Raw genomic sequence first — 15,074 nt, forward strand, 5'->3', positions numbered from 1 at the left:
GGTTTAGCAAACAGGTGGAGCAGGATTGTATCTTTTCTTATAGAATGAGACACAAGCAGGAGACAAATACCCAAGTGGTGCCAGTGTGGACCCATGCCCTTGAAGCCTGGGTAGGAAAATGTATTTCTCATCTCTCGAGAGGTTTGAAGGTTTTGGATATCTCCAAAATCCTCAAGAATGAAACATGGAGAAATTAAATGCATGTCACAAAAAATTCCCTTTTGCAGTTTGAAAGCATTCCATGTCTCATTTGGGTTAGGGAAGAAGTTAATTAGTACTCATTCACTGAATCATTGAAACATGATATTTCCACCTTTCAAAATACAAAATTTTCCCCCTGGGACCTCATTCTCTTTCCCAAGCAATTGCTGAATTTGGAGAGATTGTGAAATACAGCCCTTCCTACAGTTTTTGGCTCCTACTGAAAACATGTAATTTGAAAGTTCTCAAGAAATCTCAAAAGACACAGAGCTGATTCAAACATAGGATACAATGGCTGCCTTTCATGTCCTCAGCGTCTCCGACATGAGCCAAAAATTAGTCTGGATAAACACAGAAGATTTTTATCTGGAGAAAAAAGCTTGAAACTGTGAAGCACAAGAATGAGGATGTAGGAAGAACAGAGCTCATACCTGGCTCCCACCTGCTCTAGGTGCCTAAAAAAGACAGCACAACAAATTCAGGGTTAAGACCTGTTGCCAGTGTTTAGCTCCATGTGCAGCCGAAGGAGCAGGTAAATCAATGGAACAGGATTTAGTCCCCACATTTATGTCCCAGAGCACAAAAAGGGGGAGGGGGGGAATGTGTATTTCACTCCAGAGACCACATTAGCAAAGTATTTGAAGTCCTGCACAATCCTAAGGGCTCAAAAAGCTGAAAATATGATCTAGCTGTAAAACAGAACAAACTGAGCCCATAGGTCAAACATTTCTCATGTTTGAGAATACCTAACTTTCCAGGTCAGTGGGCAAAAGCAATGTGGTGTAAATATCTCTGTCTGTAAGCCAAAAAGGACCCATGGTGAATTCAGTCTGAAAAAGGTAGTCAGTGGAAACTGTCATACGGGAATGAACGGTATGTCATCTGGCTACGTGTGTTCAACCAAAATGAAACACTAATGTGGGAGCAAAGATAACACATCATGCAAGATAAGAACTCCTCTCCTGCTCAACCCAGTAAAGCAGGCAGAGGCTATATTAACAGCAGCAAAGCATACAGTGCCAGGCTCATTCTCCAGCAGCTCTCATGGCCCAACCACAGCTGTGCTGTCAAGCACTTCCAGCCCCCAGTGTCCTGTGGGGCATGTCTGCAGACTTAGGATGGTTCCATGTTATGCTTGGGAATTGCTTGGGAGAAGCTTATTCATCTTGTGACAGAATATGCCAGGGATTGGTCTAACAATTTAACAGTATAAGCAAATCAAGGCCAATGTCCTTGCTATGCCATTGCTCTATTCACTTGTATAGATGTGGCATAAGATGCCAGCTGCAGGGTGATACTTCCCACAATCCTTTATGTCCAAAGTCCCTCCTGAGGCCTTAATCAAGATTATTAACTGTGCTTTTTAAAAAGTATTAAAAATGCATCTTTCAAAGAAGTCTGACTGTGACTGCCTGGTCCTCTGTGCTGCTATTTCTATAGCTTTCAGTGCTGAAGAATGGCAAGAAGGAAGGAGGTGATGATTCATTGCCCAAGAGCTTTCAGGAACCCAAAGAGTATTTCTAATGTTCCAATATCCCATTGCCTGTACCAGGCAGCACCCATGGCTCATTGTTCATGCCAGCATCTGACATGGCAATGCCAGCCAAGTCGTTGGCACTTACAAGGGCATGAGGTTTATAAGAAAACTTTGGAGCCATTTCTGTGGCGGGCAGATATTTCCCAGTGAATGTACTAATAAGCTCAGGACCTGCTTCTCATTTTACACTGACATAAATGCACCACTCTCCGATGTGCTACAGAAGGTTGTGAAATCACAACTAAGTATTTGGAGTCATGTGGGGGCCTCCCAGCTTTGCAGTCGAGGCACACAGCTTCAATGTGTGTAAAAGTCAGGGTAAGAACCATATGCACTTTGCCATTTGGTGAGAGAAAAGTACCTGCAGCAGAGTGTGTGATGAGATTATAGAGATCAGCAGTAACTGGGTGACTTCAGTGAGAATTGTTGCAAAAGGTTATTTTCCACGGTGAAGTTCAGGGAAGTTTGTTCTCTCCAAAGAAACCCCATGCTGCCCATTTTGAAATCAGTGAGAATTCAGAGTTTTCCCAAAAAAATGGGACAGTCAAGCCTGCCAAGTGAAGAGAGATTTGTTGGCTAGTATCTACTGAACCTCAGGGATTCTTAGAAGAGCAATGGCTTTGAAGACTCCGGCATAAATTCATAAAGCATTTTATTTTCCCTCTGTCTCCTTCTTATATCTTTTATCACAGCTTAGATGCTACAGTTAACAACAGGCGTTCACCACCTCTTCCTTCACAATGCGTTTACGTGGAGGATGGAATTTTCTAATTAGAGAAAAATGCAGCAAAAGGCACACAATTCAGGTGAGGAGGAAAGGGAAACTCAAGAGTTTCTTCTTCTCCTTCACTGCATCCCACAAAAAATATTTGGACAGTTTCTCAACATAAGGAGTTAGGAGAATGTATTCACTTTCTATTCACTTTCCTAGCAAAAAAAAGAAAGATAATAAGCTTCCTTATGGGCACCACTGCAAAATAGCTAACTGAAAGTCATGCATTAAGGAATTATAGAAATTTCTTATGTAGTCATAGAACCTTTAAAAAACCTGCTTGTGATTTGATATGTGGTAATGAAGATTTATTTACCAGAACTGCTAGATATGTGTATGAATACGAGCACCACATACTGCATTTTGGGTTTTTTTGCTGAGCATCTGCTTGTCTGGATAGGTTCATATAATTCTCACACTTGAAGCTCCAAAGGAATGAGGATATCAAATGCTCACATTCCTATTCTCCACTAGGGGAACCCAAATACATCCTGTCTCAAATAAAGAAGTTAAGTAATATTGGAGGCGGAATCAATGATGAAATGTTCCGGTTTGTGCTTACCCCTTTTTAGTCACTTCCATGACCCATTCTAACCACAGCAAGTGTTAGGAGCCCTGAAACATTGGTTTGTGGTTTGTTTACTCAAAGATGTGGGGACATGCTGCTGTTGGGTTTGGATTTTTTTTTTCTCTTTTGTTGTGCTTTTTAAAAACAATGGGAGAATCAAAGGAATTTTTTTTTACCACCCTGCTGCCATTTCATCCATAACTGCCTCACTGCTTCATACCCCACCTGTGTAATGCTGTTGAGATCCAGCTGTCGTGGAACTCCTCCCGTTACATGCATCTCATTGCTCTTCTGATCATACCCCCCTATCTCCTCCTTCCTCCTGGGACCTTTGCAGATACCTACTCCTACTCAGGATTTACTTCAGCTGTCTTGAAAGCTGTCTTGAGGCCCTCTTTCCCCAGATAATGATCTTTTTTATTCATTGTGCTCTAATTAAAATACGGTAATCGACACACAGGTGCGTGTCTTACAGGAAACCATATCACATGCAGCCCTGATCTTGCCATGCCTGGCAAGGCTGGCAGGAAACTGGTGCTGATCTTCAGCTCAAGTTTTTAGTAAGATAGTTCCATAAACACAATGACGTCATGTCATGACATCATTATTTTCCTGTGGGTTTGAATCAGCTTGCTTGCTTTTACAGGAAATTATATGTTCACAGCTCCTTTAACTTAATTGACACCAGGGAAGTGCCACGCACATCACTTCCAACATTTAGGTCTCAAGTGCGTGAATAACATTGCCATCATCCATTAGGTACCCACCCAAAACAGCCTTTGTCATCATACAAGTGAAAGCAGCTATATAAACATAAAAATCAGGTTTAGAGTATAAAAGAAAAATTCAGAATATTACTTCTGGGGGAAGGGTGAAGGCAAAATTACAATACCTTGTGCTATGGGGCCTTCTGGCCTGGCTGAAAACACTGGATGCTATGGTAATACGATGCCGATGCCAAGAGACAAAAGTTTTAATGACTCCATCTCCCACCATCCCAAATACCTCCTAATATTAACCATGATGTAATTGCAGCCTGTACTATTCATTTTAGCATTTATTGGAAGGGTTTTGCAGAAGAAAGAATAGTAGGAGAAACTGAAAGTTCATTGTATAAAATGAGCTAGATAATGTGAACTAATGCACAAAACTGCACATAACAGAAGGAAATCAAAAGAGACATTCTGCTTTTTTAATGGAATAGAGGACAGTACAAAAAAATCACAAACTTAAAATCAGCATCTCTCTTGAGGGTCTCAGTGAAATAGAAGAGTCAAAAGCATTGTAATTATCTGTTAGATCAAGTTTCATAGAATCATCAAATGTTAAGGGGTTGGAAGGGACCTTAAAGATGATTTATCATCTCTACTGCCATGTTCAGGGACATCTCCCACTAAACCAAGTTGCTCAAGGCCTTGTCCAACCTGGCTTTGAACACTGCCTAAGATTCCTTCCTTCAGATCAATATAGATCCAACGCTGTTCTACTGCTCCACCAGTAAAGAATAGAGAAAATATTCAAAAATTTACAAGTACTGAAGCCCTTAGTATTTGTTGGAAAGGAGGGGCAGGAGGTAAAGGGGAAAGTGTCACAGTTGACAGCCACGTGTTTTCAAATAAGGGCTAATGTGTGCATACCAGCGCTCATTTTACACCCCACTGCCAAAACTGATAAACTGCAATGTCATCATTTCAGTGACACTACACACAGAGCAGAGCCCTGAAAATCGGGCCGAAATGGTACACTTCAGGCCATCTGTGTATTAAGTTGGAAATAACTTCCATAACTCACCCTTCACTACTACCAAAGACATGAATGAGTTCCTAGTTTGGGATTCAAACTGCTCTTTGACATACACCAAGCTCTAGACATACACCAAGCTCTAGACATTTGTGTAATCCTTGGCACTTCAAGGCTTCGCCACAATCTCTGGGAATGCATTTGTAAGATTTTAATTCAAAGAGTTGAATTATGCGTATGAACCAACACCCTGCATAGGATCACTGAGCTAGCTGCGGCACCACAGTCCCATCCAAAAACCTGGCAACCTCATCTATAATGGTCCTGTCAACAGGTCATGCACATTTTAAAATGATCAAAGTGTTTTTCACGATTTTTCCGAGAAGAGCCCTTGTGACACATAGAAAGACACAGACATATGTCTTTGCATGATTTCAGTAAAAACAAGCTTTTCTTATTAAAATGTGGTGGTATTCTCTGATTGTAATAATCTTCTTTCCTGGGAAATTTATGACTCAGCATGTATAAATACTCATCAGGGGTCTGCCCTTGTGGTGGCTTTGGCCACCCACAGAATTTCTCACCGTGTTTGTGAGTGAATTGCATCAGAGTTATGTGTATAATAGATTCTCCCCTATTTTGGCTTTCCTGTCCATCTGGGTGCTTGCCAAGTGTGTTGGCTGGCCACCTTATTAGCAACAAAAATGGGACTTGAGTCCCTGCAAGACTCTGGTGGAAGCTGGAGAGCTCCCTGTTGACTGTAGTGGCATTCAACCACTTCCATCACTTCAGCAAGGGCTTTCCAGTGGGTGGTTGTGGACTCTGGTTGCTTTAGTTCTGTGGACTATGGAGAGCTTTTGATTACACTTAACTTCAGCACAGACTAAGGGCACTCCACTGTCACTAGATAAACTCATTATGTAATGCAGCTCTGTGTGTGTGCCATGCTCTCTTGTCGGTTCCTCCGTAAGGCAGGTTCATGTACATGGAACTCTGGTGGATTTTCAGAGGCAGATTCCTGGCTAACCATGTACCAGCATTTCTCTGGAAATACAAAAGCCATAGCTTTCCCAGCAAGGCTACCATATGTTCACAGTCTGTACGTGTCTCACCTCAAGCCCCAGGTGCTATGCCTAAGCCAAGCTGCATGTGACCCCAGCATGCTCTGACACCAGCTGGTCACCTCTGGCGTGGGATGAGACCAAGCCTTCGTAAGAAAGCTGAGCTCATGTTTCCAAGAAGCAAAGAAAAGGGGAGAAGGTTGTGCAGCACGTTGTCATTGCCGGTGGTATTTTCCAGACTAACAGTAAACTTGGGTTGTTTACTGGATCTCAAAGTTTCTTTGCATGTATACAGGAAAACAGATGCTTCCCACTCCCAGGCCCCATGCCCAAGCGGGCTCTCTCAGCAACATTATAGGCAGAGGACAAAAAACAGGGTAGCAGAGACATTGCTTCCTGCCTCTGTCTGCTTTGAACTGGTGATAGAGCATTATCTATCCCTCACACTTCTCTGGCCTCCTTGCCAGGGTATCAGGCAGGCTCACAGCATGCAGTTTGTTTTTCCTGCTCCATAGGAACAGCTGCTGCCTCTGCTCCCAAACAGGGAACAGAGGCCAGGGCTTGCAAGCACTTTGGCTCAAACAGTGTGCATGGGGCAGAGATGAGAGAGCTGGGAAGCAAGCCACATCTCCCAGAGCCTGAGCAGGTGGGTGCCTCATCTACTAGGTTGCCTTTCATCTTCCAGCATTAAAGGCCTGGCATGGTCCATCCAGAGCCCTATCTTGAGTAAGCCGCAGGTGCAGTCCTCCAATTGATTCATTTATGCTAGCATAAATTAAATTTCAGGCTCTTACAATGAATTAAAAAGGAAAAGGTGAAATAGAGTACAAACTCAGGTGCCTGGACATATACTTAACCATTTGACGTCAGCATGGCCACCTATCAGTTTCTTGCCTCTTCCTCTGAAGCAGTAGTGCTGGTCCCTGCCTGTGCCAGGACTGTGATTTATTGTGCCCTTCTGTGGTCTGAAGAAGATCTTTCTTCAGCTTTCTGCCTGAAGAAAGCAACACAGGCTGCTTGAGGACATGATGCACTCACTGTTCCCCTCTCTTGTGACATTTCTTTATATAAGTAGCTGAATAGCAAAACATATCAGTGTTCATTACTAATTTTGTTATTTATAGTGACCTGCCACAGATGGAGACTGCAGCACCATTCTATCTTTAGGGCGTAGTGCCTGCCTGTCCGTACAGACAATTGGTAATTAGCACAAGAACAAGTTGTTTATCTATTCTCAAAGTTAAATAAATAGGAGACCCATTTATCCATCCAAATTCAACTGCCTCACTTTGCCAGATCTCTATGTTAACTGTTTAATGAATAGAGCTCATCGCTTGGGGTACTTAAGATAAAAGTGTCTTTAAAGGAAACGGAATATGTAATAAAAATAACCAGCTATATATTGAACAAATAGCATTTGGATCACAAGAATCATGAGCACAAGGCAAGATGAAGGTCACAGGGATGCCAAACAGAGGTGCAGAAATGGACAAACCAGTACATAGGGAAAATGTGGTACATATATCCTACTTACTCCTGACATGTGCACTTCTACCAACACAGCCACCCAGCTCTGAGTCGATCATTCCTAGTGAATCCTTGCATGAGCATAAAACTGGAGAAGAAAAGGCAGAGAGTAAGTTCTTCAAGTAAAATCCCACATATGCTCTAAGATGACCTTGTATGCCTTGGGTGGCAGGACCCTTCCCAAGGGAAAGACCACACAAGCCAGGGCCAACATATGACTTTTTTTCTATTTTTGTTGCTGACTCCAATCCTTCTTTGTTTTCTTTGATTCACTATACCCACCCCTAAAGGTAGAGAAGAACAGGCTTTATGAATAGATGGACTCTGTGAGTTCCACCTAAGGGTTGGCTCCACCTCCTACTCTCCTTGTCTCCTCACCCTTCCTGTGGATGGGAGGAATGCATCACTATTAAGGCCACAGCAGTCCGTGTGGAAAAGAACAAACAACCCTTGTCTTTCTCACCATTCAGATGTTTTCAGCATCTGAAAGTGTTCACTTACTCAAGCTTGGAAGTGCAACAGTGTTTTGCATGCATATGGGTGTACACAAATCCTTATGTACAGGGTTGGAAAACTGCTATCACACAGCAGAAGTGTGTCAGATCAAAGGAATTCTGCCAGGCCTCCATTTTCAATCATATGGAATCCAGTAAAGAACTATTTTTTCAGTGCCCTACCATCCAGACAAACTTTATTTGGCCTTTCTATCATCCAGTTTACAGCATCCAGAAAAGGGTTAATAGATACTAAATAAAAGAAAATTATTCCACAAACAGAGGCTGGGGAAAAAAAAATCCCTAATGAAATGGTCCTTCTTTTGTTTTTCAGCTCGCAACACCAAGTTTTCCCGTAGTGGTCAAGCTGGGACATGCTCATGCTGGAATGGGGAAGGTAAGTAAAAGAAAACATATATATATATATATATGGAAGCAGATACATATGTGGCATAGCATTTCTGTGATTACCCATGGCACGTGACCAGCCAGCCAAGGGGTTAAACCTCCCCACAAGCTATCTGGGTCCCACTGGCTGTTCCTGTGGGAGAAAAGGCCTTTTTCCGCTGTCACGCACTTGGAGACAGGCAGTGGGATTGGGTTGGAGGCTGTCTGGGATGAGGGAAGGGGGGTTGGTGAAACATGGGGGGAAAGCTGACTGGGCTGAAGTCATTAGGCTTGTCTTTTATACATCTTCTCTTCTCCTGAAAGTGGTGGTGTTGTTTATTCAAGCACCTGTAAAGTGCAGCTACACCCCATAGTGCTCACAATGAGGAGTTGTGGCACTGGGCTTCTTGAGTGCATTATGATGACCTTATTCAAAAAACAGGAGCCCTGCAGTTATTTTTTTCCTCCTTGCAAGGAAGAACAAGACCTTACAAAGCAGAGTGGCTGGTTGCCTGCCAAGGAATCCTGAAAAACAGTTCACTACCCAGAAGGACCTGTTTGTTTTTCCCAGGCTCTCTGGGATCTTTATTCCCCCAGTGAATTAGCAGCCCCTGTTTCGTGGGGTGACTGGGCTCCCCTTTCAGTGAGACATCACCAGCACATTCCTGCTGCACTTGAGTCTCCTCTTTCTTGCATATATCTTTTCAAAAGATCTCTTCTCCTATCTGTCTAAAACTTGATTTGTTCAGAACCACAAAATCGAGGTATTGTCTCTAAATCCAAATGAGTGGTACGTGAACTTCGGAACTGATACGCCTGTTGCAGTGCCTCCCTAGAGCAGACAGACCTTCTCCTGGCCTCACACTTTGCCTGAAAAATATATATAGCTACACCAAATTTAAACTCGGTACAGTTTGTTTGCTTGTGCTCTGGAAACAGAAGCCCTTTCTGGCTTGCTGGATTGCACATGGAAGATCTAATAATCTTTCTTGCTTTGGTTGCAATGTTCCCCGGTCTGGATGGTAGCTGGGGAGGAAGTGGGCACAGATCCCTGTTCCAGTGGTGGAGCTGGCTTCCAGCATCAAGGAAGAAACATATAAATAAGCAGGAAATGTTGGTTAATATATTGGTGTTGCCTATGTTAAGCAGGCAGAGGTGTCATTGAATTAGTGTGTGCAGACAGCCTAGAGGTGCTTGTAGAGAGCCACTAACTTGTTCCTAGGAAGGATTTCATTAGCAAAAAACCAACCAGGACAAACCAGGAGGAAAACCTCTGCCTTGAGACCCTGCTAGCCTGCATGTCTCTGACTGCTCTGCCATTTCACCTGTAATGCAGGGAGGGCTTCATGTGTCTCATGCACCAAGGATCCTTACTGGCTGGAGAAATGAGGGCAGAATCAGAGAAAATTACTCCAATCTTAACAGCATTTCCAGACTAAACTCTCAGCAAAGCATTTAGCTTTTGTCTTCTGCACCACACACCAGATCTTTTTCCACCCCATACTTTCCCTTCCATTTTATTCTTTAATTAAGTTTATTTGTGTGTCACAAGTTAAGGAGGAAGAGAGTTTCTATTCGGATTCCTGGCACAATTGTACTCAGAGGCACAAGGAGGGTATGTAGGAAGTCATTCCAGATAAATAAAGATAGGCTAACAGCCAGCATCTTAGAAGAAAGAATTGGTCTGAGGCCAAGTTTACTTTAGTCCATTATGAAATTAGTGACTACTAGCAAAGTCTGGATGTGCATCTGGGCACAGAGTTTCAACACTGCTCTGTTCAGTAGCTGGGAAAGGTACAGGAAGGAAGGGTTGTTGACCTTTTGGTTTTAGTTTGGGCCTTTCTCCAGATACAAGCAGCCTGAAGGAAAGTTGAGACTGATTAAATTTTCTCTCTTCAGGCTCACTGCATTTCATTGCACAGAACGAAAAGAGAGAAAGATAAAATAAAGAATACATCAGTTGGTTTAAAAAACAAGTAACAAGAATTTGTTTCATGCTTTTTTTGAAACATTAGGGTTCAAACCTAAGCAGGACTGACAAAAGAAACCACAGAAAATATCAGGAGAAATACAGAGAAACGGAATTATGCGTATTCTACAACAAAAGTAACGCCCATTGATAAAAATATCAAACCTACAATAAAGTAATGCAGAAGAGGGAAGTTCCCAGGAGACATGGCATTTTTAACCATCATAATGCAAAAGCAATAACCAGTGAGATTAGAGAGAACTAAATTATTTCCTTGCACTGGTCTTCAGAAGTAGAGATGATAGCAGGAAATAGCAGGTCTTTAGCTATCTAAAATATACATAATATTAAAAGATGCTCTTTGTTTGATGTGTGGAACAAAGTAAATGTTAAAGCACCTGCATCAGGTCACGTCTTGTACTAAACCAGTGACTGGAGAAACATAGGATAGAATAACCAATGTGTTAGCCAAAGTACACATAAGTATTAAAATAATACTTACTGCAACAAATGATGCCAAGGTAGTGAGCCATGTATTTGTACCTGTAACTGGTGCCTTAAAGGACATGAGCATTCAGGTTACAATGTTATTCCCAAAAGAAATTGTCAAGGAAGTACTTACTTTTTTTGTTGTTGTTGTTATTTATGATAAAATCACGTGTAATGGGAGGCTCCAACATGTACAAGAATGAGCAAAGATGGGAAGTCCAGGCACTGTTATTCTTTATTTGTCTGAGGTAGTGGCCAGGAGACAGAAGAATTCTGGATGCAGAAAATGCCTCTTCCCCAAAGAGTTCCACCATCTGCTTTCAGGGAGATTTGTGTCATTTCACAGTTTTCTTCAGTTTCTCTGTGTTACAGACTAGAGAAATTATAATAATTACCTGATACTTATTGCTAATTCATGTTCATAATGTTCTTGGCAGTGTAAGTGCTGAGTGTTTATTATTTTGAAATAATTGCTAGAAGGAGCATAATTATAATCAACTTTTATTTTCACATATTGTTTGTTTTGACATAATTTTCACAAAATTCACTCACCACATTTTTAATCAGAGGGCTGAACAAAAAATCCTCGAAGCTCAAATGAAAAATAACCACATTAGGACTTGTACAAAATAGGCTATTGACTTCCTCTTAAGGGTGGGTCAACACAATTGTCTTTAGCCTGGGAGAAGAACAGCTATTATTCAGGATAAGAACCAAAAGGGGTGGCAGTATATCATTGGTGAAAGAAATGCTCTCCCCAAGTGATGTGTGTGTATGTGAAGTGCACATGGAGATGGAGAAAACGAATTTGTAATAAAAGGCATTTTTTTTTAAATTCCCATTGAGAAATGCAGAAACAACAGCCTCTCTATTGGCTTGAACAGAGACACCAGTAATAGCCTTCACCCAGGAACAATCTTCTAATCTAAAAACAGAACACATGCCCCTCAGCCCCTCCCACGATCATCCTCCTTCCAAAATTTGGAATCACATCATATTTCAGTGGCACTGGAAGATCGTAACAAGTGCTCTCTATGCTGTTGGCCCTGTGCAGTCTTGATACAAATAAAATATTTGTACAAATACTGCTTAGACAACTGTTTACTATGGAGTCAGCAGAGAAGCACCTTTCTCATATTGCTCTTTCTTGTGTACTTAAGTTGCCCAGACTCACAGGATCAACAGTACTCAAGGAATCTTCCAGGGAAGCCATGGATAGACACTGAGAGGAGATGTCTTTCCATGTGCAGAACAGAACTGTTGTTAACCCAGCAGCTCCTTAGAGGTCGAGGCATTTTTAAGCATTGTGCAGTTTGAGCCTAGCTACCCCAGAAATGATTGGGGGTCTCTGTTGAATAGGGAGAGCAGTACAGTGAGAAAGGAATAACACTTCTTCCTGACTCCGGATCTCATAATGCCAGAGCCCATGGAAAAGAATAAAGCTCTGAGTGTGTTAGTATTTGCCATTTGTGTGTTAACGTGACCCTAAAGTGCCCTAGGAACAGAGCCCAGTACTGCAAATTCACTCAAAGAGCCTCTTCACCTCTTCCTGATCAGATTATGAGAAGGAAACAACTGCCAGATCTACAAAGAGAGGAAAACCATTATCTGCTCATGTGACTTTATATATATGTTTATATATATATATATATATATATATATATATATATATATATATACACTCCTACTTTACTTTTAGACCTCTCTAATTAGGGCAGTTTAAGAGTCACTTACTGTCCCTTCCTGCCCCATAATTATGAAAACACCTTCCCAGTACAAACCTTGGCTCAGATGAATTTATTACATTGTAGAAGAACAACTTGTTGTTCATAATAATATGGTCAGAGTTATTTTCTCTCTTACTGGATGGGAAAGACTTCTCTGCTTCTTTTTCTTTTCTTTTTTTTTTTTTTCCCCCTGGTATAAATATAGCACAAACTAAACAGAGCCACTCTGTAATGTAAAAATACTACAAGGTTTTTATCAGGAAGGACAGCTCGTCACCTTGTCTCTCTCAGGACTGGAAATAGAATGTTCCAAAAGTGAGAGCTTTGAAAATCCAGTGTGCTAAAGAGGAAAGGAAGGGAAAAGGCTGCCTCAGTTTGTCAAGGAACAAATATTTTCTTTTAGAGAAGACAAATAATGACTTGACATGTAACATTCATTCACAACAGAGCGGCCCAATCACCGCATTCCCACTGATTCATGAGTGAGGATGTTCCAAATATCTTGAAAATAGCAAAAACATCCCCTTTTCTTGCACATCAGTCTGAAAGCTTTTGCTGGACACAGGAAACAGTGACTGACCCAGGGCACTAAGGACCACAGCAGCCAAGACCTGGGCTCTGTATTAGGAAGGTTCAATGCATTAAAGGCAGCAGATGAGGAACTTCAGTGCGGCAATAATAAGGAAATGCAGACACCGTTGTGACTTCATTATTTTGGGGTGGATCAAAATTAGGCCTCAACTGATTGTGTGTCAGTTGGATTGAGTATTTGCTGAGGAGAGCCAAATTTGGGTTAAAGGAAAGGAGAGGTTCAGGAAACCATTTGCACTGAACTGTCCCTGAAGACCCACTATCCCAAGATGGTAGGGTCCTTACAGAAAGGCTGAGAGCAGGTCAAGATGGACAAAAAATCACAATCTTTGTGTGACTGTATCAGTTCCCCTGGAGGAAAACACTCAGACCATGCATTTTCACAAGCCTACCAAGAGTCAATTATACACCACATTGCCAAGTCCAGCTCTGACTCAGCCTTGGACACTCACCTTCCAGCTGAACCTGGCTCTAACCTCATTCTGGACACAGAAAGTGCTTCTGCAAGTGATGTGTGTTTAGCCTGCAGGGCAGAGTTAACCTCACAGAGTTCTTACTGGAAAATGCTCAAGAAAGGCAAGGCTAGGGCAGTCCTAGCAGACTAAGATAATTATGACACTTTGGCTAACCGATTATTTTTTCATGTGGCCACATAATGAAAGCAAAAGGGAACTGTAAGGCAATACCTTGCAGCACTTAGGCTAAAGATGAGGGAGGAGAGCCATAGCCCTGGGACCCTGGTGTCCAGGAACATCTGGGATGTACAAGAGGCAGCAGATTAGGGAACTGTGAGACAGAGGAACCAGAAGTTTCTACCCAGATAGATCCCTCACTGAAGGAACCTGTGCTCAAACAGATCTCAGGTGTGGTTCAGACTGCCCCATGAAATTGCCACTCTGCCAGAACTGACCAAAATCCTGCCTTGCAAGAACAGAGCAGAATGTTTCTTCATGACCTGCCCCTTGGACTGCCCTCCAGCCAAAGGCAAAAAGATCAGTGCTTCTCAGGCAGGCTGAGGATGGCAACAGGTAACAGATGCAGGTCATGTAGTATCAGGCTCTGAGATGCCACCACAGGGCAAAGGGATGGTCACATCTCTGTGAGCATGTCCCCAGGAAAAACACCCATTTCCAACAGGGAGCATGCTAGGGCAACACTGGTGCCTGGGTTAGAGGAGAGAGCCAGAAGGGAAGGAGGAACTTTCTTACTCAGAAAAGGCATTTGTCAACACACTGGTTCAAACCCTTCTTAACAGGTCACTAAAATGCTACAGCAAACAGCAACTTATGGTTTCAGAATGAGTCTATTGCTGCTCAAACAGGCAGCACAGCTAAGCAAACAGGCTGCCAGGGCAGGGGCTGTGTTTGTACTCGCTGTTTGCACTCCTCTATGCAGTTAATGGGATATAGCATTTATCCTAAGAAGGTTGTAAAATAAAAGAGAGAGAGGGGGAAAATGGCTTCTTTCCAACTTCTTTCATCAGTTTCATGTATTGGCCAACCTGCCATTTTAGAAGACCGATTTGTCTCTTGTTAGATAAATTGGTAACTTTTCTCTGGATTGATTTTTAATAGCACCTTCTTAAAATAATGCCCTCTGGTGTCACACTACATCCACTCTGGCTTTGGTTACGTCTGGGATTTTTTTCTTCTGTTAGGAAAATGAATATCTTATTGACATCTAAAAGGGTTAAAAGGCAGGAGGAAATGAATTATACAACATTTAAAAATAAAAAGCTAATAAAATGGGGGACTCAATAGATAAGTCAGGAAAATAAATCTAATTTGACTGTAACTTGAGTGCTTCCTGTTTATGAAGTAATAACCATACCCTGTGATAAACCAGCATTAACCCAGAACACGGCTGTTATTTTGTCAAATTTGGCTGGCTCTAACAATTAACAAATGGTGGCTCAGATTTCAGCTTTGGTGTGGTGATTATTTTGATGCCTGGTGGGAAATAAGGCTGTGATCTCCTACAAGGGGACTTCTGTGAGTTGCTTTCTCTGAAA

At 42.1% G+C, this 15,074-nt stretch overlaps 1 protein-coding gene across 1 annotated transcript in view; it reads left to right on the top strand.

The window, feature by feature from the left end:
• The window catches only part of LOC136361771 (synapsin-3-like), a 169,515-nt gene that overhangs the window by 127,706 nt on the left and 26,735 nt on the right, over positions 1-15,074 (top strand). Inside the window, exon 6 of the mRNA XM_066319910.1 lies at positions 8,235-8,297. Within this exon, the coding sequence (XP_066176007.1) occupies positions 8,235-8,297 (63 nt within the window). The remainder of the gene's footprint in view (positions 1-8,234; positions 8,298-15,074) is intronic.

Source organism: Sylvia atricapilla, chromosome 5, assembly GCF_009819655.1.
Source record: "Sylvia atricapilla isolate bSylAtr1 chromosome 5, bSylAtr1.pri, whole genome shotgun sequence".
NCBI classification, from domain to species: Eukaryota; Metazoa; Chordata; class Aves; order Passeriformes; family Sylviidae; genus Sylvia; species Sylvia atricapilla.